The 27,582-nt window shown below is 42.6% G+C and overlaps 2 protein-coding genes and 1 non-coding gene across 3 annotated transcripts; all 3 read right to left on the bottom strand.

Moving 5' to 3' along the window:
* Positions 1-467: 467 nt before the first annotated feature.
* On the bottom strand, positions 468-5,567 carry LOC137914977 (tyrosine-protein kinase Blk-like). The gene is made up of 12 exons (XM_068758456.1): positions 5,496-5,567; positions 5,331-5,361; positions 4,918-5,011; positions 4,711-4,812; positions 4,516-4,619; positions 4,280-4,429; positions 3,775-3,927; positions 3,499-3,678; positions 2,629-2,705; positions 1,726-1,876; positions 1,270-1,401; positions 468-670 (listed from the first exon to the last, which is right to left on the bottom strand). Exons 1-12 carry the CDS (start codon positions 5,565-5,567, stop codon positions 468-470), a joined length of 1,449 nt encoding a protein of 482 aa, XP_068614557.1.
* A 5,513-nt stretch (positions 5,568-11,080) lies between these two features.
* trnal-cag (transfer RNA leucine (anticodon CAG)) lies at positions 11,081-11,163 on the bottom strand. Its single transcript has one exon. It is a non-coding gene; the product is annotated as a tRNA-Leu (tRNA).
* A 1,930-nt stretch (positions 11,164-13,093) lies between these two features.
* Positions 13,094-25,817, bottom strand: LOC137914983 (dentin sialophosphoprotein-like). The gene is made up of 7 exons (XM_068758462.1): positions 25,449-25,817; positions 23,209-23,374; positions 22,565-22,692; positions 20,949-21,160; positions 20,377-20,522; positions 18,432-18,620; positions 13,094-17,853 (listed from the first exon to the last, which is right to left on the bottom strand). Exons 1-7 carry the CDS (start codon positions 25,815-25,817, stop codon positions 13,094-13,096), a joined length of 5,970 nt encoding a protein of 1,989 aa, XP_068614563.1.
* Between the last annotated feature and the right edge of the window lie 1,765 nt (positions 25,818-27,582).

Raw genomic sequence — 27,582 nt, forward strand, 5'->3', positions numbered from 1 at the left:
GGAACTGTGATTAAATGATCTGAATAGATCCAACAACAACTGATAATGCTAGTTTATTTTAACAACATGTAGGCATTGACATTTCTCTTATATTTTTGATGTGTCTTCTGAAACAATGTTGACATTTTTTTTTAAAGTGCAAAATGGTGTGTATTTAATCTCAGACTGATATTTCTGTCCCGTGCAAATGTTCCATCCATTGCTTTACGTGTGCCAGCCTCCTCGGGGCCAAAGGCCTTTTCACTTCTTCTGTATTTGTATTTCCATGTTTGGAAAGCCAGTACAATATATATATATATATTTAAAATCTTTGTGCGGAAGTTCTGAATATTTCCTCTCTGATTTTGACGTTGTATGGAGAGGATGTTCCCATCCTTGATCCATAGACTCTCACATCTCACTTTTGGACGTTGTTGTCTTCAGGTTACCGGGCGGAAACACAGCTTGTGATCAAAGATCGTCTTTAATCACGGCTGCAGCTCATATTGTCCCTCAGTGGCAGTAAAGAAATCATTAAGAGTGTTCTGCAGAAATTCAAACGTGGGCCGGTCCTCAGGGGTCTCCTTCCAGCACATCTTCATAATGTCGTAGAGCTCCTCGGGGCATCCATCTGGACACGGCATCCTGTACGAGCGGTCCAGGCTCCTGATCACCTCTGGGTTGGTCATTCCTGATGATAAAAAAAAGAAAAACAAAGGCAGCATGTGTGAGCTTTTGATGGCTCTTTCAAACATTTCACAGTTCAGTTGTTGTTTTTTGTAAGAAATTAATTCTGAAGACTTTGTAGCAAAACCTCACCTGTACTTCGAACCAAACACCTTCCTAAGAAGAAGGTCTGAGCTGAGGAAAGTGTTTGGTTTGGTTTGTCCTTTTTGAGCTAGTGTACAAAACTGGTAGCTTCTCTCTAAAGAGGTCCTACTATGAACAGCTCACACAAAGGCAATGACATTTTTTATCAGTTTCAGACATGAACATAAACGTACATCCCTCTGGATCCCACACACCGGACTCATTCTGCCTCCCTCCGCCGAGGCAGGGGTTATGTAATCACCGCCGTTGGTCTGTCTGTCTGTCTTTTAGCAACATAACTCAGAATGTCACAGACGGATCTTGATGAAAATGTTGGGGATGTTACCAGGAACAGATGATTCAATTTTGGTGATGATGCAGATGAGATCCTGGATTCTGGATCACTTTGAAATGTTCGATAACATTGTAGTCAATGGAGCTTAAAAATGTATTCCTCAATTCATTCCTCCCTTCTCATACCTGGGTAGGGTATTCTTCCGTAGGTGACAATCTCTGTGAGGAGGATCCCAAAAGACCAGACATCTGACTTGATGCTGAATCTGCCAAAGTTAATGGCCTCCGGCGACGTCCATTTAATGGGAAATTTAGCACCTGGTTGTCAGAAAGAGAATTGATCATTTTCTGGCAATGTTGGCCACGCGACCATTTTACGCGACCATCAATATGTACTGCTGCCATAATATGAAATGACATATAAGAGATACGTCATCAATTTCAGACTGTTTGAGACAGTAATGCATTCAATATGTTTTGGACTTGGGGAGGTTTACAATCTACAAAAAATAATTTTGATGTTTTAATTTAGACTTTCATATTGTCTGCTCAAAGGGTGATATCAGACTCTTAGGTGGACAGGACATCTAAAGTCCTGGCTGTCCTCAAGGACGCATTTATTGTCAGATCACCACACTGCACCTTCTTGGGCCATGTACTCCGACTCGATGATCCTGGCCAAGCCAAAGTCGGCTATCTTGCAGTGCATGGCGTCACTGACCAGAATGTTGGCCGCACGCAGGTCCCGGTGGATGTAGTTCTTCTTCTCGATGTACGCCATGCCTTCGGCTATCTGTCACGTATGAAATGAAAGAGGGGGATAATTGGCTTCCGGAGGGGTTTTCAGATGAAAAGCTAGAAGACGAGGAAATGAAGTTCATTCATTGGTTTGTAGCAGAAAGTAAAACAATGATTCCTTTCATAGACAACGCCTGAATTAATACATAGAATAATTATAGACAAGATGTGTTTCCTTTGACTGCTGCACACGGTATCAGCTGAGCATGTGCACTTGAGAAGAAGAATGTGTTTTAAACCCATGCGCTGTGGCTATCAGCAGCAAAGTGGTTTTAGCAGGATGTGCCAACTTTCAGGAAGTGAAAACCCTTGGGGGGGGGGGGAGGGTCAAATGAGTTGTGGGGGAGCTTGCTGATGATGGAAAAAGAGAGTGACTTCCTGTCCGGATGTTAATAATTGACATTGGGTGGGGCTTTCAGGCCAAGCTGAGAAAAAGTCCCACACAGCGGCCGCTGACAGTTTCCATGTGTGCCCACGTCAGGACTGGTTTTTACTGCAGCTGGTCTGTCTTACTGGGTGAATGAAGCGTTAATGTCATGCCCTCGCAAACAAACAGAAGCAGCAAAAAAAAAAAAAAAAAAAGACATAGAGCAGCTTTTGCAGGCCAATAGAAAAACATTTCTTATACTTTGCTGAACTTATGGAAAAAGCGTGGATGAGCAGTGTCGTAAAAAATAACCCATGCAAAGACACAATACTGTAAACCGTCTGCCTCTACACTTTTGTTAGTAGAAAGATGTTCCGCACCTGTGCCGCCATGTCTATTAGTTTATTCGTTTTTAGCCGCTTCCCTTCATCTGTTTTTAGAAAGTCAAGAAGACATCCTGCATTCAAGAAAAGGAGAAGCACAACTCCATCACCACGAGGCATGACAACAAAACATGTTCAAATGTGTGACGCTGATATTTCACAATTTAGACTGATCTTTCACAATTTAGACTGATCTTTCACTGGAAGCAGCCACGCGTGTCTGCTGCTGCTGCAATACAGTGTAATTTTGACATTGGAGGTCGGCGTCTCCACCAGGGGGGGGGTACCCCACCTCTTGCCTGTAGCCAGCTGAGATAGGCTGCAGCAGACGAGACGATTGTGGCCGTCTGAATGGTTGGATGTCACATTGGAGTCTAAAGCAAGTACACGCAGCAATGCACCTGCCCAATGCCATTCAATCAATCAAATAAACCCAACGACCCAGAAGGACATGCTGTTGTGAAGCTTTCAGTGTGTGGCCCTCTGCTTTCTGCAGCCTTACTGAACATTCATTCTCTCATAATGATTTTGGTATCTTAAGCTTCACCTTTAATTCATTTTTACATGATTGCATTGCTTGCGTAACAAAGGAGTGACAGTACATTTCACAATAAAGGGCTTCTCCACCAATTCAGATTGATTCAGAGCTGCAGAGCTAAATCAATTGGACACCAAATGATTCTGTTTGATCCTGGTTTCCGCTTCTGAGCGTGATATAGTTGTGTTTTACATCACAGTAAATTGAGCATGTTGTATTTTTTTTGCTGGATATTCATTAGTTTCTGCCCTATTGATAGCCTAATCTATCACCTCTGACTGGTGAGGTACATTCAATGATCAGTCGTTCCCTTCCTCTCTTCGTCCTACCGTTGACCATGAACTCGGTGACTATAAGAATGGGTTCCTTGGTGACCACAGCGTGGAGGCGCACCAGCCGTTCGTGTTGCAGCTTCTTCATCAGGTTGGCCTCCTGGAGGAAGGCCGCTGGTGCCATCGTTCCCTCCTTCAAGGTCTTTATGGCGACCTTCTGGGTGCTCTTATAGTAACCTGCAGTATGAATTGAAACCAGGTGTTTACTCCACTGTATTCTAATCTTTTGTCTTCTGTAATAAAGCCAGAAATAGAACATTTCCTTCCTCTTACCCATCCACACTTCCCCAAACTGCCCGGCCCCCAGTTTCTTCATCATTTTCAGGCTTTCTCTTGGAATCTCCCACTGATCATGAGCCCACGGCTGCTGGGGAGTATTGGTTTTGCATGCGGCACAGAGCCGCCGACACAATCCGTCTGCATTGCCTGCACACAAACGTTGTCACCAAACAAACCTGCTTTTTCTTCTTCTGTGGTGCTGACGTAAACTACTGAGATGAAGGCATGATGGGTTCTTGTTACATACATTTTGAAGGCTGCTTATTTCTACTTCTTTCTGTTTCTGTTATCTTTTGTCACAGGAGAGGAACTTCTATCACATTTCGCACAGGAAATGCACGACTCATAGCAAGAGTCTTACTTCCTCGTGTCACTCAGCGCAGCCATATTATCATCCGCAGAAGTAAACCGAATCTGCATCCAAATCTGATCAGTGCGCGGCCAATTTATGATTTCCACAAACATGCAGAGAATAGAATGAGTTCTGCTTGTTTCTTACGGCTGTAGTATTTCACCAGCTCCTGCAGGGATGGGAACGTCTTTGACGGCGAGATGTAGAACCCTCCTTTGTCCAGACAGCGGATCTTATAGTGTTTTACCACATCCCCTTGCTCAAGCACATGATCTCTGACTGACAGGGAGAAGGACCCTGCAAGGAATGACATATAGACAGCACCAACATGTGTTGGACGCAATGCCATGAGGTTTGCATTTGAAATTCTGCCTGATGGTCACCTTGACTGGTCTCGCTCTCACGGACAAGGAAGGTCCCCAATTTATTTCCAGGGGCTAAAAGCAGTCGTTCCGTTTCTTTCCGGCTTACGTCCTTGAAAAACCATCTGTGGATAAGACGCCACAAAGTACACTTGATATAATGATTCAGGACATTGGATAAGAATATGTAATAGAATATATGAATGTTTTTCTCACTTTTCCACCTCCAGTGTGTCTGCCCTGGCGACATAGTTACATGGTATGAAGCCCTCCTCTCCGGTCACCAACGACTGAGCCACCCACCATTCTCCATTTCTGCAAACACGACATAGCAGATCTTTATATATCATATCATTAGAAGTGCTTAATTTTTTACTGCTGCTGGATGCACAATGTCAACCATGAACCGCTGGCACTGCTTACTCTTGTAAAACTCGAAGTCTGTCTCCTTTCTTAAAAGGAAGATCGCTGTCATTGGTTGCCTTGAAATCGTGCTGTGCCACAAATACGCCATCCTCTAAAAGGGAAGACGAGGTTAATTCAGTGTATATACGACCTTCCATTAACAGCACAATGGCATGCTAACCACAAGTTAATATATAGAGGAAGCATGCTGCAGAGTAATGCAGCTGAATTCAAAAAGTTCAAGGGTGCTCATCCAGTTGTGTGTTGAATAGCATGATCTCGCTCCCAGAAGGCAATGGAGGAAATCCAGGAGAGATCTTAATCGTATAATGTAGGATCCCCTCGCTGCGCTGCAGCGGTCGGCTGCTCGGGCACAGGCCCTGCTGCCCGTCAGGAAATAATCATCTGTATGCGGTGTGGTCAGTGATTACCGTTATCTGGATAGGTGTTTCCAGTTCGGGCCTGAGAAATAACCCCCCCCCCCCCAAAAAAAAATCATTCAGTGAGAAAAATGTTAAATCATTTAAATGAATTAAAGTAGAATAATGTGAAGTCCCAGTAAATTGTGACACTAATTATTGACTTGAGCAACTTACTACGTGAGAGTTTTTTCCTTTGTGGGACTTTCTGTCGTTGACTTGTTTCTCGTTGCTGCAGCTGCAGCCCATCCTGCATGCAAAAGGACATTTTCATCGGTTAAACAGCATACCTCTGACAGAGCTATACGCGTTACCTGTTCCTGCTAAGAAGCTAAGACAGCTGCAGCATCTTCAGTCCGACCTGATGAAGAAGATGATCGTCACTGAAGCAGATTTCAGTCGCCGGCGGTCCCGCCACTGGACCTGCGAGTCCGCGAGTTCATGTCCGGCACTGAAAAAATTAATTAAACGTTGCATCAAAAGCGGAGAGTCCCTCGATGTTTGGTCAAAAGTGCTCTTACACAAAGCACACTGCTTCCCATTAGAGGAAGTCGTAACTGGAGAGACACTTTTAAGAGATGTATACAGTATACTTAAACTTTCAGTTAGATGATGACTCATTTAACTCGCTTCCTCTGATCATCAGCGGAGCCAAAAAAGCTGTGAGAATCATTCTAAATAACAGCCCAGCAACCCGAATGGATTCATGTTAGTCATGGACGCTGAAGTTTGTGTTTATTTGGCCGTTCACTGAATGACTTTTGACCTTTTGAAAACATTTAGCACTTAAACGCCTTAAATGCACCACGAAATTACAAAGGTATATTAATCACTTTCACAATGTTTGACAACAACATCAACATAAAACTGTTGTATGATGGAATTATATCCAATGACGTGTTTTTAAAACATTATTTTAATGATATAAAAATGTTTAGTAGTTTGATGAGCTTGCGTCTTACTCATTCACTCATTTATTCACCAAGAAATTAACCATTTAAAAACACAACCACTTGTTTCACCGTTCAAGGATTTCATCTTTTTCTTTTTTCTTTTTTACAGTGAATCACTTTTAAACTCTGAACTCAACAGGTTTTTGGTGTAATAGTTGCAGTCATCATCCTGTTAGCAGTCTAAGAAGAGACAAACAAGAAGATATAAATACCTGGAACTTGTTTGTGTGTTCAGATGTCCAACAGACGCAGCTTGTCTTCTGTTTCCTTATTGAAAACCAACCGTCTGTCTGTCACTTTCACTCCTTCATGTTTCTCTCTCTCTCTCTCTCTCTCTCTCTCTTTCTTTGACACAGTTACAGTTACAATTGTAGTTTGTCTCTTTTTGTTTGTTCTCCTCACCCGATCATTAAACTTGCATATTTTAACGTTATTAATCTAAACCTCATAATATTTATCGGTCAATTTACAATGAGAAGGAAGTCTGTAGCAGAATGTGTCTCCATCATTTTGTTACTATGTAACAGTTATATTTATTTGTAAAATGCAAATGTCCTTGCGTATCAAACGAGATGTGCAGTGCGTGTCGGTATGTGTTTACAACAGGTGTCGGGCGTTCTTCTCGTCTGTCCTATTTTTCAGTGTCTCTGCCGGTTTGTTCTTCATGGAACTGAGTCCGACTCCGACTTTCAGAAGGACTCTGACATACTGTAAAACACAAATGTGTTTATTCATATTTCTAATGTTTCTTTTTCGTGTAAGTGTATATATGAGCTACAAACACTTGTAAAATGCATTTAAGTTCTATGTAAACTGTATATCTCTGTATTTAACACTGGACACGTCCAGCACAGCCTGGAGGTGAACTGCCCTTGACAGCGAGTTGTCAACTTGTTGTTGTTTCCCAGTTTGGACACTAGAGGGCAGAGACAGTCATGTTTTAATGTTGCATGTTGCGTTGGAGCAGTTTGTGCGCAGCTTGACAAAGGCAAGGTGTTGGCCCAGACCATAAGGAAAGGGGAGAGGAAAAGTCGCATCCCTGATGACATTGGTGGTTAAAATCTCAGCTAAGCATAAGCTTTGATTTCAGATACTTTAAAAATGACTCCGATAGTTGTAGGGGAATTTTATTTATTTATTGTTTTTACTTTGTCAGAGAGGTTATGCGAGCATCGTCGTCGCCATGGTGAGTGGCCTGAATTCTTCGCTGATTGACTTGTCAACTGATTGCTCTTAGCATGGTTTAAAGTCGGTTTATCTGATGACCTTTTTATTTTAAGTTGTGTACCTTAAGGGTGTGTCCTCTCACATATTCTTTTTTTAAATACAGTACAACAACACAAGAACTGGCGGCTTGTCCAGGGTGTAGCCCCGCCTCTGACTCCTGAGATCGGCTCCAGCATGACCCCTGAACCTCTAACCAGACAAAGCGGTCAGGAAGATGAATGAATGAATGAATGAGGACAACAACACTGGACAAGGTTAAATGTGAGGCATATGACTCAGTCTCCTATCAGAGGCGATGACTCCTACTGTGGCTCTGCAGCGAGTCAGCATTTGCTGGCCGGGGTGAGTCGTCCTTTTGTCTGCATCAATGTGTTAAAACCGTGGTAATATTAGGAGGAATCCTGGCTAATCCAAACCTCCTAGTGTCCAATGATTTTAATCCACAGGTACAATTACACAATATGCCGGACAAACAGGCCCCTCACTCAATTCATTGTCATGTGTATGAATTTTATTTTCTCTACTGAACTATCTTCATTTATTCATTCACTACTTCTTCTTCTTCTTCTGCTTTTGGCTTGTCCTATCAGGGGTCGCCACAGCAAATCAACCTTCTAGTCGATTTGATGCTTAATTCGGGTAAAGTCTTACGCCGGATGCCGGTCCTGCTGCAACCCTCTGCCGGGCTTGGGACCGGCTCAAGAGAGACGCTACCCGTGAAACCGATGAGGCAGCATTAATCATTCACTACTTCACTACTCAATATTGGTTCGGATAAGCGACTGGAGACGAGACTACTACTGATCGTCTCGTCTTCTTTAATCCGGGTCACGGGTAAATTGCTTGTTTTTGGAGGTGGGAGAAATCCCACGCAGACACGGGGAAGCAAAGCGCGCAAACTCCGCATAGGAAGGAATCGAACCTGGAACCTTCTTGCTGTGAGGCCACAGCACTAACCACTGCGCCACCGTGCCCCTCCTGAATCTTATTTTCTGTTGTTTGTTTTTGCCGATTCCCGTGCAACACACTGCCTCAAGGACACAATGCAAACACCCTTGAGCTTGCATTCATAGAGAACTCGCATTAACCTTCCTTTGTAGAAAAGAGCCAGTGCAGTATTTCACTTTGGGTACGTCTGTCGTGCGATGCTTGTGCATCTGCGCCGGGTGCCATGGCACAGGGTGAGGATGTGAATGCAGATGCAAAGACCACCACGTTGGAGGGGGGGGGGGGGGAGGAAACGTATTTCCAGCTGGTGTGTGGTCGGTCTATCAAAGTAAAAAACAATGCTTTGTATTTTCACACCATAGAGCACAGCTAAGCAGGTCTTTCCTCTTCTCACCACACAATGCACTGAAGAGGGAATTCACCCCTCTTCTTCAGCGATTGAAACAATAAGTGCAGGACAATGTGTCCTTGAGTTATCGCACAATGATTAGGAACCATTTCGTTTCGATTTCCTGCCGATATCACTATTAGATGTTACTAAGCATCAATCAAAGAGCCCTGTGAGGAAGATATCATTCAGAGTGTGGTGTAACCTGTAAGTGCAGGGAGCATTAAATCTTACAGCGCCGGAAGTGTCGGTTTCCTATGGGGGGGGGGGGGGGGGGGGCTTTATACATCACACAACCTGGGATATTACTCTCTGGGCAACACTTCACACATTTTGTTTGGACCACCTGTGCTGTGTGTGGGGACTGTGCTATGCTGTAGTTCTCTAAATGAACGTTCTCACTTTACTACACACACACACACACACACACACACACAGGCTGCAGGTGCATGGTGAGTGTTATTGAGTGTGTCCCAGTTGCTAACTGCTGTTTCTCTTTATACTCTCTTCTCCCGGTTTTCCATCAGCCCTTGTTTTCTTCCCAGGGCCTTGGCGGATGCTTGTGTACGGCTCTGTCGGGGTCCCCAGACGTTGTATCCTGCCTGCAGAAGGGTCATAAGTGGCCCCACAGGATAACCTGAACAACGGTGGGAAAGACAGGGAGCGTGGGTCTCCTTGACTCTAACGTTGTCCCGGGCCAGCGAGCCACTGCCAACCGGCACTTTCTATTCCCCTTTATCAGCGTGAGCGTGTCTTGCGTGTAACTGAAAACCTCTGTGTGGGCATTCTGTGTGAGTGTGTTGCTAAGCAGGACGTTCATTATGTAAAATGCACATGATGAATCACGAATTAGGAATACATGCAAATTATTCAACAAAATTTGAAAAGCTTTGATTTATTTGGGCATCCACTTACACCACACAAATAGAACACACACACACTGCTCATTTTTGATCCCCCACTACATCACGAGAGGCCACTCTTTGACTTCCTGTCTGTGTGGGAACCGGTTTCATTCTCTGTCACACATGAAGTGGCCGTTTTTGTCTTCAAGACAAAGTGATTCTCAACCTTCACTTTTACTGTTGCTTGTCCATCTCTAGACCTCAAAACTTTATTAATCCTTTATTTGTGGTTTTCTGAACTGCCAACATTAATTCCTTTGGGTTTTTTTTATATTTTAGTTAATTTATAGCGGGGCAAAAGTTTTCACTGTCAAATCATTAGATTCATTACCAGCATGTTGTTTTACCTTGAACCTTTAAATTCAATGATCCTGACATTTCAAAATCCACAAACTTCCCTCTCCCTAGTATTTGTCAGTCTTTTGTGAGACACATCTGCAGTAACAGTTGGGGAAACGTCTATGCAGCTGTTCCAGGGGTAAGTTGCTCTGAGGTAAACATGGCTGCAGGAAAGCCCCTTATTATTGTGCTCCGGATGACGTTCCACACTCTTCCAGTGTTTGCCGTGGAACCAGCTCTGTGCCAGCGAGCAGGTGCTTCCTCAGAAAACTCGGCTTTTCCAAAAGATCTGATGATTGACTTAAATCTCAATCAAACATAGAGAACAGTGCAGGATGATTATGAAAGGCAGCATGATAAATATTAATGAGATGAATAGTATCATTTTTTCATCATTTAGATAAAAAACACTAGAACAGATTTCAGCGGTACTCCGGTCACATCTAGAGATCACCGTCGTCAGCGCCAGCTATAACTGAAATGTATAACTTTCTCTACTTTCTTACGGATTTGCTTGAGAAACATCTCGACCAAGACTGAAAACGAGAATGAAGGAGCATCTTTAAAACATAAAGCAGGTCATTATTCCCAAAGAACAAAAATCTATTTGCTCCAATCAGGTGATGATGATGATGAATATATTAGATAGAATGTTAGAGTACAAGTACAGTCAAACAGTAGTATGTATTACAGTACAAGTACAGTCAAACATCCTGTCTAAGAGGAGCATTTCAAAAAAGCCCTTGCGGTCTTGTTTCCGTTGAAAGTCCTTAGTACATAAATCATTGATATTTAACAATACTAATAAAACTAATATTAAATTACTCCACAGATGCAAAATAACAATAACTTAAAAAGACACATAATATGTACAACGTAGGTGGACAAAAAAAGGGGAGGGGGATTGATCCGGAGAGAGTCGTGATGACTATCTCCGTTTCTGCCCCCCTGAAAGATGATTTTTTTTTTTAGGGCCGTTTTGAATGAGACCAAAAACGTACCTGTCAGAAGTGGGATTCGAACCCACGCCTCCAGGGGAGACTGCGACCTGAACGCAGCACCTTAGACCGCTCGGCCATCCCGACTTATAGATGTGCCACTTGGGGGATTGGTTTGCAGGAATGCACTGATATGTGTGAGTGATTATCATCTCCCTCAGCGTTTGGTTTATTTTGCTCCAACTATAAAAGAAAAATCACTTTTTTTAAATAAAAGCTAATGTTGGTGAATGCCCACCAACTGCAGGCGCTGTGTGACGGCAGTGCTGGATTGTTCCATTGGAGCTCATCCACACACAGATCACAGAAGCCCACACGAAGCCAAGAAGAGAGTTTCATTTGTTTTTCATTCATTCTTTCATTTTCCAACTGCTTTATCTGTAACTGGGTTGTGTGTAGAGCCGGAGCCTATCCCAGCAGGCTACGGGCGAGAGGAACATGCACCCTGGACAAGTCGCCAGTTCATCACAGGGCCACACATCGACAGACAATGATTCACGCACAAACTCACACCTACAGACAATTTAGTGAAAGCAATTTGCCTAATTTGCATGTTTTTGTGTGGTGGGAGGAAGCCGGAGAATCCGGTGAAAACCTACGCAGACCCGGGAAGAACATGCAAGAGGCCGGAAGTCGGATTCGAACCTTTGACCTTCTTGCTGTGAGGCAACAGTATCTGTGCTGCCCAAAACCTTCAGGCATTACAAGCATGTTGGAGTACTTTGTGAAATTCTTCACAGGTTTACTTTTATTATTTTTACTGAAAGGGAGCAGAAGAAGTCCAAAGAGGCTGACAGAAATCCCTTATAGTTTATTAGCTGGTAGCATTCAAGCTAACAAAGGATTCGAATTTTCTTCTCCAAGAAGGCTGGAGAAGAAGTGATCTGCACCTCACTGTGGTTTTACGCAGTCAATCAGAGTGGCACCAATTATGTAAGTCACATGACCTCATGAGACTGCGAATGGAAAGGGTGACGGGGGCAAATCCATCAGTGCTGTCTGATGGGACGCACAGTTGAAGGAGAATAACTTAAGTCTCACTAGAAAGCCTCCTGCACTCATTCATCGGACCCTGACATCTGTAATGCTTTCAGTTATTTTGGACAGCTCATTCAATTGTACCGTATTCCCGCTTGTATCAACGGCTTTGCAAGTATGATTATTAAACCACTTCAAAAATGAATCCAATATTACCAGCACTGTCCAAAGAGGTGGGGAGAGACGCGTTTGTGGAGCTGACTCGTGTTTCCGTTGCCATCTAACTTGGAGCACGAGTTTGATTTATACATGCAAACAAAAGAGTAATAGAAATGACTTTAAAGTGCGTTTTAATTTCAGAGAATAAGTACAGTACATTCAGCAACAGAAATAATACTAATAATAAGTATTTTCTTACTGATAAACACTGGCGAATGATCTTTACAAAATATGTTCATGTTCATCAAATCATCTGTACAATAGTATATTTAACATATTATATAGAATGATATTAAAACATTCTGGCTTTCCAGAATAATGGAACATTAACTACAAAAATATATGCATTTTATATATTCATACATCATACATATATATTTAAATATATAGATCTGTGTAATTTAAAGTAAAAACAAAAACAAAACAACATTCAACAAAAGTCTTTGACGAATGATTTTGATTTGGTAAAATACATCCTGAGACTTGAACTTTTAAATAAATGTTTACAGTAAATGTACGTGTGCAAGGGCCTCTCAATGTATCCCTCATGGCGTGTTCTGTTTGAGGCTCAGAGTTGTAGTAGATTGCATAAATTAGTCATAGTGCGTGAAAATTATATTTTTCTGTACATTTAGAATATACATTCCAGTTTTGAACCGGTTCCTTTACTGCTGGAATACTCTTTGTATTCTAAACTATAATTAGATCGATAAAAGACAAACCCCTTTCCTGAGGCTTTCACTCTTGAACTTTTCCTTCCGTGTCCAAATCTTGAACATCTGCATAAGGGCCTTCCTCAGATCGAAGTATCTGCTGGGATTTATGTTGCTCTTTTAGATTCCTTTTGATCATCTGTTTTACTTTGAATAAAGGTTTCAACCTCTTCATCTGTTTCATCCTCTGATCCATCTGATGATTCTTCTTCCTTGTCTTCTCCATCATCTGAATCTCCCAGGAGTCCAGTACTGTCTCGTTTGACTGCTTCAGTCTTGTCTTTCTCTTCATTCAAGGTTTCAACATTGTCTTTATCTTCGTGGCTTCCATTCGGGATATTATTGTTTTCACACCGTGTTAAATTTGTCTTTGACTCTTCATCATTACCGTTATCTACATCGTCCATTATATTTTTTCCATTTTCATCCTCATCCTTTTCTGCCTCGAGGTCCACCGCATCATCAGTGCGCCCTGGGTCACCGCTTGTCTCATCTAATCCAACTCCCACCATGTCACTTTGGCCATCTTTTCCTACGACAATGTCAGGATTAGTCTCAGATTCACTGTCAACTTTCACAGCTTTGTCATCAACTCCTTTTTTACGTTTCTGCTGGTTTTCTTCTGCAGATTCATCTTTGTTGTTATCAGAGGATTCAGTATTTGCATTCCCCCTCATTTCTGGCTCTCCCAGTTCATCTTCTACTCCATGTCCTTCAATCTCATCTCCTGTCGTTCCAGCTTCTTTGCAATCTTTATCTGCTGCACTGGATTCCTGACAACTTTGACTTTCAATGGAGACCTCATCGTTTTCACTCTGTTCAGATTCATTTTCTTCTTCTTCAGTGGCACTGTCTGCAGCTTTGGTGCTTTCCTCCCTGGCAGATTCACATACAAGTTCTTCTCCGCCTGTGGTTTCTTCCATCCCATCCTCATTTGATCCATTATCAGCATCACTGATTTCGTCTTCATCCGAAATGTCTTTTTCTTTGGCTGTGTCACTAGTTTTATCATCAGTTGCTGCTGCCACATCTTCATCGGTCTCTACCTCTGCTGCTTCCTCTGTCGCATATTCTTGTGCAACTGCAGTGGCTTCAACAGGTTCTTCCTTAAACCCATCTTCATTTGTGACAGCAATCCTCTCATCTTCAGCAATTGCACCTCCAGCTGTTGACTCGTCTGCTCTGAGAGCTTCCACAGCTCCATCTCTCTTGCATTGATGTTTACTTGCAGACCCGTCTGAGTCACTGTCAGCTTCAGCTTCCTCTGTAGCAGCATATTTTTCTGTAGCATTTTCATTTCCTACAGTTTCATCTTCCTTGTTCCTTACAGGACGCCCTTCTCCATCTTCATCCGTCCCTGCTTCGACTGTCCCGTCCATGTCAGATTCATCTTCAGCTGTGGCTGCCACATCAGACTCCCCTGCAGTATTTTCATCTTTGGCATTAGCCGTGCCTGCAGGCTCGTCATTTACTACGGCCTTGCCTTTTTCTGCAGCGGTTTCATCTTCCGTTGATGCTTCTTCAGCTGGTTCACTTGTTGCCTCATTGTCCTCTGCTGTGGAGCCCTCGTCCTCTTCCTCAGCAGTCGCTTCCTCATCATCAACAATCGCTGCCTCCAAAGCCTCTTCTTGGTCACCACTCTCTTGATTTGAGATCTTTTTTTCTGGAGCCATCACAATGTCAGTTTCTGCCTCTTTATTCAGTTCGTCCGCTGTGTCTTTGTCTGTGTTGTCATGTTTTGTCTTTGTTGCAGACTCTTCTGCACGGATGTGAGCGATGACTGTTTCATCGCTGCTTGTCTCTTCGTGCACAAAGTCTTCTTTGTCTGATTCCAGTTCCCCGTTGGTGATTTCCTCCCCAAGTTCACCCTCAGCTGTGGTTTCTTGAGCACCGACTTCTTCACTCGTGGAAGCAATCTCTTTTTCAACAACCATTTCATCTTCAGCTGTTTCCTTTGTCGGCTGATCGTTCTCCTCTTCGGCGGCGTCTTCATTTGTGGTGGCGTCTGAACCCTCTGTGGAACAATCGTCACTTGTGGCAGCATCCTCCATCCCACCTTGAACTGCTCCTGGTACCAAACCCACCTCTTCATTTTTAGATTTCTGTTCACTGGCCGCTGCATTGTTTTTGACTACAGATGCCTCTTTGTCAGATTCTTTTCTGCTTGGGGATTCCACATCTGCCTCTCCTGCTGCATTTTCATATTTGCGAGCAGGCACAATCTCATCCTCATCATCAGGTGCCACTGCTTCCATGATATCATCTCCACGCGACTGATGCTCAGTTAGAGGCGTCACACCTGTCGCTTCAGCTGCAGTGTCATCCGTTTCCCAGTTTTCTACACTCACCACATCTTCCGTTGTTTCCGCTCCAGTTTGTTCTTTGGATGTTTCATCAGCGGTTGCCTTTTCATTGTTCTCATCTGTAGACTCGTCAGAACTGGCAGCAGTATTGTCCTCCTCGTCATCAAAGTTCTCCTCCTTTACAGTTTCATTTTCAGATGCTCCCTCCTTCGTTTCATGTTCTGCATCAGTTGTTTCTTCAGCTGATGTGTTGTCATTGATCTCATCTGCAGGCTCACCTGAACTGGTAACAGTATTGTCCTCATCTTTGTCAACTTTCTCTTCTTCCGTAGTCTCCTCTTTGTCAGATTCATACTCACTTGTGGCTCCCAAAGTTGTCTCTACGTCTATATTTTCATTTTCTGCTGGGATGGCTTCAAGAGCATTTACATGCAGTTCATCTTCACTGGTGGCCTCAATCTCATCTTCATCACCAGATTTCCCTGCTTCCATGGCATAATCTTTGTCTGACAGATGCTCAGTTAAAGCTGTCTCTTCATTTTCATTTTGAACAGCTTCTTCCTTTGTTTCGCTTTGAGCCGGTTCTTTAGATGTTTCATCAGCTGTTGCCTTTTCATTGTTTTTGTCTGCAGACACTTCAGAACTGGTGGCAGTATTGTCCTCCTCCTCATCAAAATCCTCCCCCTCTTCCACGGCTTGCTCATTGTCAGATCCATGCTTACTCGTGTCTTCCACAGTAGTCTCTTCTTCTGCATTTTCATCCTTCATTTCTAACATATCTCCATGTGTGTCTGCTTTCTCGGCATCTCGTATCATGCATTCATCTTTATGCACTTCTGTTTTACACTTGGTAGCCCATGTTTTAATTGAATCAAGATTCTTCATCACCAGAATTTTCTTTAGGTCAAAGTCCATGGCAACGGGTGCGGTATTTCGAACTTCTGCAGGAATTGGTGGCCGAGATGTAAATGTTTTCTTAATGCATGTTTCACATGGACAGTAGTCGTCATCGTTTTCACCACGCTGGTCACTGTATGGTGTGCCTGTTGCTGAACCATCACTTTGGTTTGCTTGTAGATCATCTGACTGTTTCAGAATCATCATCAGTCTCTCGCTTGTTTGTACCGACGTTGAGCGGGTCATTGCATCTTTAGAAGGTCTCGGCGGGCCTGCCTGACCTTGAATTTTCTTCCATTCTCTGTCTATAGTTTTTTGGATTCTCTGGTGGAGCTCGGCCGTAAGTTCATCCATCATTGTCTCAAGCGACTCGTTGCCATCCAAGTTCCACCTGACTTTAAAGTCTCTCATTGCGTTCGCATAATGAGACATGAACTGCTCTTCTATTTTAGTTAATAAGCTTAAGACCCAAACAGGATCGGGACCTTGAGAAATCACTTTGGTATATTGTTCTCTTTGATGGAGAGCAGGACTCTCTGAATTACTGTCTTCTTGACATTCCGCATTGACTTCTTCTTCCAGTTTCTTTCCACTGCTGTCATTCCCCGAACACGTTTTGGGGGGTTGTGGAGTTTCAGGTAGTTCTCTTGGACCGTCATTGCTTCTGAGTGTGTCATCTTTTGCCGGATCGTCATCCTTTTGACTTTCTTCACGCATTGCCTCCGAGTTTCTCTCACTCGTCTGTTTCGATGCTGCATCTGCTTGACCTTCACGGACGTCTTGTGCTTTCTGCATCGTATCCACACTGGCACGTGGTCGAGACAAATCCGCATTGATGCCAGCGCTGCTCTTCCCAGATCCCATGGAGCCACTGTTTACATCCACACCAGAGGATGACGCATGATTAAATTCATCATCCACAAAATGGCAATTGCCCTTTTGTATAACGGTCTCATTTTCTTGCGGAGCACGAAGCCAAAGAGACTGCAGAATATTCGTTAGTTCTTGGTATCTTGCATCTCTTTCATTTGCATTTTCGGGATTACTGTCTATTAATTGCAACTTCACAAGACAATCCAGAAGACCTTGGGCCGAAGAGCTTAGTTTACGTCCAAATACTGGAGAAATCTCTGGTACGCTGTTACACCTGCCATGCTTTGGATTTAAGAGGACTTTCATCACCTGTATGGAGGAATTGAATATTTTCGTGGGAGCTTCTCTCTCAGCATGGGTTTGATCTGAATTTGGTGCGTTTGGGTTCCTTTGACAGTCATTAGGAGACGAACTATTTTTCACATCTGAGTCTCTTTGATCTTCAGCTGCAGACTCTTCTATTTCTTTCATTTTCTCTATTGTGCGGTCAGCGATCTGTCCATGACAGTCTCCATTAAATTCACCTATAACATACATGTCGCTATCTGCTGGTATCATTTTCAACCAATCATTCACAACTTCAGTGGGAGACGCGGTCGGTAGGTTAGATGGGACCGCCTCAAAGCCATCGACTTTTGTGCTCTTCCATCTTTGTTTGCTGCTTTTGTCACCTTTGGCATCCGTGACACGAGCATCAATGTCTGCAGCTGTCAAATGACCATTTACTCTCCTCTCAGGCTCCGTCGATTTTGAGTGCCCAGTTGGTGGAATCTTACCGATCGCTTTGTTAAGGTCTGAACTGGACAAGGTTTGGGACAAATCGCTTTCATTTGACTCTGTGTGACAAGCATGCTGTTGATTTAGTTTTGACTGTTGTTCATCCCGACAGTTTTCTGACACAGAAGAAAGCAACTTTGGCTTTTTGGCTTTGGTTTTAGGATTCCCAACTTCCCCTCCATTTATTGAAGACCCACCTGTCTTATCTGAAGTAATACCATTGGCTGCGAACATATTATAGTTCACCTCCTTTCCCACATATTCATCTGTTAAAATGTCAGGCGCTTTGGATTGTTCAGATTTCAAAGAGAGATCTGCTCCTTCTTCAGCAGGACTCTCAGAAACTGGTAATGGAGCATTTGACTTTTTGGATCTGCTTGCTGCTTGAACTAGAGTGTGATCGGTGCTTTGTTCCCTTGGATCATTGCCCGCAATGCAGGAGTTTGCTGAAATATTTGACTTTCTTGACTTGGCAGACACGCCTGATTTGGCTGACAGGGTGCTTGGTTGTCTTTGCACAGCAGCGCCATTATTTCCAGCGTGTTTCTCAGAAGGAAGGCCGCATCCTTTACTCTTTGATGAAACAGAAACATACCAAGTCGTTGTTGCGTTGCTTGGTGGCCGTGCTTCAGCCTCTTCTTCACCTGGTAATCTTTCTTTTTCTTCATCTTCACTGCCTCCTTGACTTGAAAATCCGACTGACCTCTCGGATGGTGCGACTGACTTTGCAGATCCGTCTGACACAGCGCTTGTTGCGCGTTGCAGGATGTTCTTTTTTGACTCGCTTGATTTTAAAGACAAAGAAGAATGTGGGGATTTAACTGGCATTGAATCTTCCGTTTCTACGTCACCATTCATTTCAGAAACTTCCGGAACATGTGACTTTGCTGATTTAGCTGACAAAGTGCTCAAAGCTGTTTCCGGTGCCAAATGTTCTGTTATATCTTCAGTAGTGACATCAGAGACTTGTGACTCGGTAGAGCCTTCAGTAAAATAAGCATGAACTGATTTGGCTGACACACGGCGAGCTGCTCTTTGTTGCGTTTGCTTTGTGCCATCTTCACTGGGGCTTTCGAAGCTTTCTTCAGCTGGAACAGCGGAACATTTGGACTTTTTTGCTCTTGCAGAAATATTTGAATTGACTGACATTGGGCTCATTCTCCCTGTGTTCCCTGAATAATCTCTTTCGGTACCGTGTTCAGAGGGAATAGTAGAAGCTATGGATTGCTTGGGTATTTGAGAAACATCCGACTTTGCTGATTTTGTTGATCTGACTGACATATTGCTTGAAGCCCTTTTCACATCATCAGCCTTTCCTTCTTCTGAGGCAGGGAAGACCTTTGATTCTTTTGATTTTACTGAGATCGTTGACTTGGCAGACTTTGGACTTTCTGCTCTGCCTCGAGTTTCACCCTCATCCTTTCTGTCGTTACCAGAACTTGTTTCAGAAACTTCACAAGCATGTGTAGAAGTATGTGACTTAGAACTTACATTACTTTCTTCAGCTGAACACTTTGACCTCGCAGAAACATCTGACTTGTATGAACAGAGTGACATTGAACTTAAGGAACTGCTTTTACTGTGCTCCTCTTCATCTGTCTCTTGAGGAGAATCTGCAAGGTGGTCAACAGGATTGTGAAACGCTTTGGAATTCTTAGGTAGTCTTGAAATACTTGCCTTTTCTGAGTCTGCCATTCTGGTTGACATATTACTTTGGGATCTGTCTTCCGTTGAACCTTTTGATTTTGTAGATATGGCAGAAATGGCTGACGTGGCACTGTGTGCTCTCTCTTCACCATCTTCTACATCAGGAGTGGAAGAGTGTGACTGCGCTGATTTTAATAACGAGCAGCTTGCCGCTCCGTCTTCAGTTTCCTCTTTGTCGTTTTCTTCTTCGGGGTTCTCAAAGCCTCCATCAGACGAAACGCGTGCAGAACAATTTGACTTATTTGATCTTGTAGAAATATTTGACTTCGCTGACTGGGCAGACATTTCTGTTGACTCGGAGGATTTGTCAGATACAATTGACTTTGCAGTTTTGTCGGACAGGGAACTGTGTGCTCTCTCCTGATTGTCTTCGCCAGGAGTGGAGTAATTTGATTGGACAGATTCTGCACAAAGATTCGAGTTTGCTGATTTAACTGACATTTCAGAATCATGTGACTGGACTGATTCAGCTGACTCACAGCTTGCTGGTCTTTCTCCATTTTGCTCTTGTTTATTTTTGCCATCAGATGAGTCGGAGCTAGGGTTCACTGAAACATCAGCGCAACATTTTGACTTACTAATATTGCTCTTGGCTGATGTTGAACGAACTGCTCTCGCGTCACTCTCTCCTTTGGAAAAACTTGAGTTTGCCGATTTTCCCGATCCGGCTGACAAAATGCTTGGCGATCGCTGTACATTATTTTCATTAAGTCCTTTTGACTTTGTAGATTTGGCAGAAATGGTTGACCCACTACTTGGTGCTCTCTCAACAGACGTGGTGGATTCGATGGAGCTGCAGCTTTGCGTTCTGTCTTCAGTTTGCTCTTTGATACGTCCTTTTTCGTGGCTCTCAAGCCATTCATTTGAAACAGTAGAGCATTTTGACTTTCTTGACTCCACTGACTGCGCTGACATTGCGCTCACAGATCTCCCATCAGTCTCCCCTTCAATAACTATTTCTTCAGAAGCCTTGCTGCAGCTTTCAGGAGAAATTTCAGAACCCCTCGATTTTGTTGATGCAGTGGAGATACTTGACTTTTCAGATGTCACAGATGTAATCAAGACATTGCTTGGAGTTCTTTCTTCATATTCTGAGCGATCTGCAGGATTTCCTAGAACAGCTGGCACATCCCTGTGCTTTGAACTTTTAGATCTGTCAGAAACCACTGATGATTTTGATGATTGAGCTGACATAGCCGACTGTTCTGATTTCGCTGACGGTGCGCTCGGCACCCTTTCCAGCTGCGATCTTGCCGAAATATTTGATTTACAGGATATATCTGACATGCAGCTTGGTGAGCTCTTAAAAGTGTCCTGCACGGCATCTCCATCACAAAAATCATCACCGTGTTTAGAAAGAACTTGAGAAACATTCGCGTTTGTAGACAATGTGGATGAATCCGACTTCGCTGACGTCATCGTATCATCAGAAGCCACTGATTGTTCAGATGCATTGGATTTGTTTGATTTTCTGGACCTCGCCGACACATTGGACTTGGTGGATTTTACAGACATGGCACTCTCAGCTCTCTCCAAAGTTGCCACCGTCTCAGTTTCATTTAATGGCACTCCTGGCGAAGCACCGTCGTCTTGCCTTTCTTCTGCGTTTTGTTTCACCTGACATTTAGAGGCTTTAGACTTGGTTGACATGGCACTCGACACTCTCTCATGGGTTTCTTCCACAGCACGTTCTTCATCTCGATGCTTAGATGCTTTTGAACGTGTGGCTAGGTCTTGAGTGGAAGGTCTTGAATGTTTAGATTTTGACTTCACCAACATTGCACTTTGTGCTCTCTGTGCGATTATATTCTCACCTGTTTCAGGCAGGCTTTGAATGCCCTTCTCTGTTTCTAATCTAGAATCTGCATGCGATGTAGCTGACATAGCATGGGATGTCCTCTCTTCAGTTTCCTCTTCAGCTTGTTCTGGTTGAGCAACTGTTGAACCTTTGGATTTCATTGAGGCTTTAGATTTTGATGGCATGGAACTTAACGCTTCATCGACATTCTTCTCTGACTTCTGTTTCTCATCGGCCATTTCTGTCACTGATCTTTTCGAGTTAGAGGATTTCACAGACATGCTACTTAACGGTCTTTTCCCACTTTCTTTGCCCTCCTGTGTTTGTACTTCTTCCGCTGTAACATCTGAAGTATCCCTTTTGGATGTTGAGGCATTTGAATGAAACGACTTGGCACTTTGGGCTCTTTTCTGTTCTCTACCTCCAGACTCTGTGTTCTGTTTTGGTTCAGATATCTCAGAAGGATTTGATTTAACAAACATGGCACTTGATTGATCATTTTGTGCATCACCATCTTCATCTTGGGTCTGGATTTGTCCTTTTAAATCCTCCTCAGGCTGATTAGATGCTTTGCATTTGCACGTGTATGACCTTCTTGATTTGCTTGACTCCTCTGAAGCACTGGCTCTAGCTGTAGAGCTCAGAGGTAACTGTTGAGTAGATGATAATTCTGTTTCCAATACTGCACTTGTAGCACTTAGTGGGATGTCCTTCTCCTCAACATGGCCTGTTAATACCTCAGAGGAACCACTAGGAGAAGAAGCTGCTTCCCCTCCTCCTCCGTCTTCTTTCACCTTGCACTTTGGTGAGCAAGTCTCACTTTTGAGGACACAGTACTGAACAGTTTCTGCTGCCTCCACACAAGTTTGTCTCTCCACCATTTCATCTGTATGCTCTTCGCTTGATCGAGGCGCTGTTTGTCTTTCAATGACCATCCTTCGAGAAACCATAGTACTTGAGGAAGCTGTTGAGCTTGAAGACTGAATGCAACGACTCGCATCCTGTGTCGAAGTAGCATTTTTCCAAATGTCATGATATCGACAGGAAAAGCAGCGAGGACGGTACATCTCCTCTGAATGTCTTTGGCAGCACCTGTTGATGTAAGCCTCATTGCACTCACCAGCGGAGACGTTCTCAGGTTCTGAGCCGTTTACATCATTACAATGGGCTAAATCTGGTTTATGTTTTCCACGGAGACACTTGCTGTTCTTTCTCCTTAATACCTCTGTTGACCAATGCAATGTCTCATCGTTTTGTAGCCGGAAGCGCACTTTCATTTCCATTGACAAACTGCCGTCTTTATTAACCCGAACCCGTTTCTCGATATCATCATCATCTCTCATCCCATCATCTGTTTGAGGGCGGGAATCCACGTTATCCGGAGATCCAGTTCCATCCGGTAACGACTCATCAGACGACACGAACTCTCTGGTGGATCTGTTTTCAGACTCTAGTTTTGAAGTTGTGGCATTTCTCATTGTTGGTTGTCCTTGGTTTCAGACATGAAAAAGACAGAAGTAAAAAGAAAATGTAATAGATGACATTCATCTCTTTAGCTTGCAATACATAATGAAAGTATACTGTGTACTGCTGAAACAGTGCTTAGATTGTTTAGCGACCTCCGAGAAGGTCATATTTTTACAAGTATTGCTGCTAAAGTAATGGAAATATCCTATAACGCTTGCAGAAAAATTTAATTATGACGTCCCCATAAAGTCGACCGCAAAAATCCTGAGACAAGTAATAATAAAGTAATATGGAATCTAAAGATTTATAGGGCTCACAAGACTGGTGATAGTTGAGTTCTGTGTAGCTGATTATTTTAAAATTGTGATTTAGAAATGAAATCCTTGTCAATAAAGTGTACCCTCCTGTCCGTCACCGCAGCCATCTGACTGTGACATCATGCTCAGCTTCGGAAGCTTATCGTCAGACAGTTTCTGAACTGCTTCCACAATGGAAGGATGAGAGGGTTCACATCCCACACAGATGAGGACACTGGGACACAGGGTGAGACTCTGAATGCTGTCAATCTGAAACAGAAAGAAAGAGCAATATTGGTTAGTGAATGAAGCTGGTAGAAAAACAGAGAAGTATGTTGGATTTGGAACAGATCATTTACCAGAAATAGACATGCCGCAAAATAAACACAGTCTAAATCATTTCAGTCCATCAATCCGTGTCAGGTTTAGAAATAGGTACTATGATGAGGGTTTAGAATTGGGTCACGGTTTTGTCCTTGCTTTTGTGTCACAGAATGAAGTCACTGCTGTGAGTCAAGCGTTGAGTCAAAGCCAGATTAATATCCTAATCCGGGATAATCTTGGGTAAACTTTAATAGATGACGGTGCATTCTTGCAACGGTGAGTTCTCACCTGTAAAACTACTGCTCAGCAGTGAATTTAGCAGATTGACTGACAAAGGCTTGTAAGCACAGTGGTTTGAGCATTTTATGTAATTCATTTAAAAGAAAGATGTTTGGAGGTGTATTTTAGGCAGGGATACATTACACATTCTACTCTTGAATCCCTTTATGCTTGTAGAGAGGCACTCGTCAGAAAGACAGCATTCAGTCGTGCAGGCTGGTTACCATAATATGACCATCATTAATTACCTCCTGTCTCACAAGTGATCAACCTGAATGCTAATCTAGGAGTGACTGTGTGCTGGAAGGGTAATTTGCTGTGGCGACCCCTGGTGGGACAACCCAGAAGAAGAAGAACAAGAAGAAGATCATTTCATATTTGGGTGGTTTTAAAATGTAAATACACAGAGATTATTGTTTTAACAAAAATATTTTACTAGCACCACTGAAATGAATTTAAATTTAATTCACTTTATTTTTATTTCTATAGCGCCAGATCATAACAGAAAGTCATCTCATGTCACTCTACAGTTGTAGCAGGGAAAGACAAAACCCAACTTGTCCCTTTAACAGGCAGAAACCTTGAACAGAACCTAATACTCATAGTGGCCATCTATCTTGACCAGTTGGGTTGAGAAAATCCATCTTGAAACAGTGGATTTTGATGAAAGTTTGTTGAGTTCCTGCTTTGTTAGTTCTTTGTATGGTGAAGTAATCAATAGGCCAAATACTGTTGTCCACTTTTATTTAATTAACTAAACATCTTTGCATTTTGCTTATCCCTTCTGCTTCTGCTCACAATTGACAGATATGAAACTTAAATTTTTCTTGGGCGCAGTTCTGATGAAGCTGCAGTTTTGGATTCTATATCTGCTGATGAAGGCAGACGAATGGCTGCAACCATGGTCACACTAAACCTGGGTGAAGATAATTAATTGCCAGTGTGGAAGATACATTTCTCAAATACTCCTGCATCAAAGCAGGGGAAGTTGAGTTCCAACATTGACCTGTTTTCTCTCATAAATAGCTCTGATTTGACCAAGATTAATGGGTTTCAAAACGGTAGCCACAATCTGAATGTGTGAAGGAAAATCCCCGCTTCATCCCATCGCACACCATCCTGATAAATATGCATTTTAAACAAGTGAAAAAGGAAACAAAAATGACCTGGTATGAGTGTGTTTGTTGTATAAATGTTTATCACTCTGAGATAAAAATAAAATGCTGGAAAGTTGAACAAATACAAAACAAAAAATACCACATGGATTTCAATTTTAGAAAGCTATTGTATATTGCATAATATTAGAACAATAGACAGAAATTATTTGATGCATTGTGGAAAAGATGCAAATAGATTCCAAAGGATTTTGAGGTACTGTGGGGATGATAGTTGGCAAAACCTCCAAAGTGGACTTTAGAATCAGTGTCATCATAGAGACCTCTCCTTTTTGCCGACATAAATAACAACTATGTCTAAAACATATATCATTAATTTATCTTGGAAGTCCTTTCACGATAAACTAATATAGACCAGAGCAACTCACAGTGCTGCTGTTAATGTCATATCCTTTTCAACTCCTTACAACAGACTCCGGGGGTCAAGAACAACCACTTCCTCTTTAAAAAACACATTTCCTGAACACAGAATAAAATCTCCCATCTCTTTACTCCCAAAAACAAATCTATAATATGACCTATACCTATTATTTAACATGTATGGTTCCAGCTGTGCATGGCCTCACCTTGTGGCCCTCCAGAGTGTACAGTTTCCTGGTGTGGTAATGCATGAGCTCAGAAACTTCCTCCAAGAAAAGCCTGAAACTGCCCAGACTCCTGCGGTGCAAGACGATGGTCTTCCTGAACGAGGGGTCACTATTCTTCAGCAGCACCACCCTCTTATTGTACCTGTGGTGACAAAGGTTGTGGCCTGATGGGTCCTCCTTGGGCCTGGTAGGTCTCTTGTGACCATACAGGTGTGGATCGTAGCTGTGGTACTGTGGATGAGAGTAACATGGAGGTTTGGCCAGTGTCTCTAATGTTTCCAGTGCCTGAGCATGTCTGTATTCGGAGCAAAGGTAGCATTCCTCCAGGGGTTTGTAATGGGATACCATGCCATGTTGGGGGATCCTGGGCAACCAGCTGGTGCGATGCTTGAAGGGTGGAGAAATCTTGTGTGAGTTTTCCCCACCTACAGTGCTAAAGCACTGGACGTTTCGTGTGTGGGATGACATTTTGGACAGTCGGGTGCTTGTTCTGGATGAATGACGGGCTCAGGTGAGCAGACATAGAGGGTAGGTCACACGAGTCGTGTCAGGGGTCATACAGCACATCTTCATCGCTCCCACTCATCGCAGGCTGAAAGGGAAAATATAAGGTGAGGTAGAAAAAAACAGAATGGGATGAAGACTTGGAAACTAAAGAAACTATTTTTCTGTCTGCTATTCTTGAAGACATTGCACTGCTGTCTTCATACTACTTCTGGTTATTTTAAAATCTAGATGAATGACAATCTGGAAATTGTAAATGGTTCTTTTATAATAGAATAGAATAGAATAGAATAGAATAGCACTTTATTGTCATTCCACACAGTGATGCAATGAAATTTTGTTGCTATTAAGAGGTTAACATGCTCTTGTACATGCTTTCATACACTTTTTCTTATAAGTAAATACTTGTGTGTGTGTGTGTATATATATGCTAAACAAAAAAAAAACAAATAAATGGAAGCTAAAAATAAACTCAGTCACAGAAAATCACTGATCATTCCAAACACGTGACTTAGTTGACACGTACTTTACGTACACACTGCTGAGAAGATCAGAGGACATTAGGATGAGGATACTGAGGATGCAGCAACAAATAAATCCCCCAATTGACTTTAAATAACGAGATTAAGACTCTGCACGCAGTGAAAGTGGACATTACCTCAGCGATCACTGCTGAAGAAAAGACCGTCTTAGCCATCTTTTCCAGCAGTCAGTAAGGCAAGGATTACCTATAAAAAGCAGCAATATCTGTAATAAGCACAATGTGACAATGTATTGTTGCTCCTTGGAAGGGGACGCAAGCCCACTGTGAAAATGCAAATTAAAATGAGTCAATTTTTGAGTCTCAAAATTAGGCCAAGCTTGACTGACACGTGTAAAGAACAGGTTTGGCTGTTGTGTTTATTCTTTTATTAGCCGTGTTATAATTTCGCAAGTGAATCTGCAAGTGTTTACTTTATGTTAAACATTGACTGATGTGTTTTGGTCAATGTCATAATGGTAACATCAGAGGTCGAACCTGGTGGATGCAAATAGTTTAAAAGGAATTTTGCTTGAATATAGTTGGAGAGGATATTATTCTGTCGACCATAATCCAGGATTACAACAGGGGATTCTGGGTCACTTTACTGAATTAAGTGTTCTGAATGCATGTTCAGTGTTACATTCAGTCTTATCTGTACCATCAGCGGTTTCATGATGCCAGGAGCAACACATAACAATATAAACTAAAGTCGACAGAAATGACAACACAGGCTTCTCCACCATATCTAACCAAGGTATTCTGCTTTTCCAGGATGCAAAAAATAAAGATGTAAGATGAAGGTAATATATAGGAATGAGATAATAATTTTTAAGTTAACTTTAGCATAGTTCAGACAAAAACACACCAGAAGCAATTCATCTGCAAACTAATAATAAATGTGTTTTCTTCTTTTCTTCAGGGCATTATTACATATGCAAAATGTTTTTTTCTTTACTCACAATGACCAGGAAACATTTATGGCCCTGGATCTGTAAAATAATGCTATTTATCCCTAAGGTGTCCTGTCTGCCAACTGAGATGCCTAAAAAAAAGTAAAAACAAGGAAAGAATAAATCATCCTGCATG

Source organism: Brachionichthys hirsutus, unplaced genomic scaffold (assembly GCF_040956055.1).
Source record: "Brachionichthys hirsutus isolate HB-005 unplaced genomic scaffold, CSIRO-AGI_Bhir_v1 contig_327, whole genome shotgun sequence".
Taxonomy (NCBI): domain Eukaryota; kingdom Metazoa; phylum Chordata; class Actinopteri; order Lophiiformes; family Brachionichthyidae; genus Brachionichthys; species Brachionichthys hirsutus.

What these genes read in the sequence shown, in the direction of transcription:
- LOC137914977 (XM_068758456.1), bottom strand. Translation starts at nt 5,567, where the DNA reads ATGGGCTGCAGCTGCAGCAACGAGAAACAAGTCAACGACAGAAAGTCC. An exon ending in AAACACCTATCCAGATAACG is followed by an intron (nt 5,012 to 5,330) that starts GTAATCACTGAC and finishes CTTCCCTTTTAG; the next exon opens with AGGATGGCGTATTTGTGGCA. An exon ending in TGAGAGCGAGACCAGTCAAG is followed by an intron (nt 4,430 to 4,515) that starts GTGACCATCAGG and finishes CATTCCTTGCAG; the next exon opens with GGTCCTTCTCCCTGTCAGTC.
- LOC137914983 (XM_068758462.1), bottom strand. Translation starts at nt 25,817, where the DNA reads ATGGTATCCCATTACAAACCCCTGGAGGAATGCTACCTTTGCTCCGAA. An exon ending in GATACGATGACGTCAGCGAA is followed by an intron (nt 20,523 to 20,948) that starts GTCGGATTCATC and finishes TTCTCCTGAAAG; the next exon opens with CTGCAGCAAGGCTTCTGAAG. An exon ending in TGAGAGCCACGAAAAAGGAC is followed by an intron (nt 18,621 to 20,376) that starts GTATCAAAGAGC and finishes TTTAAAATCAAG; the next exon opens with CGAGTCAAAAAAGAACATCC.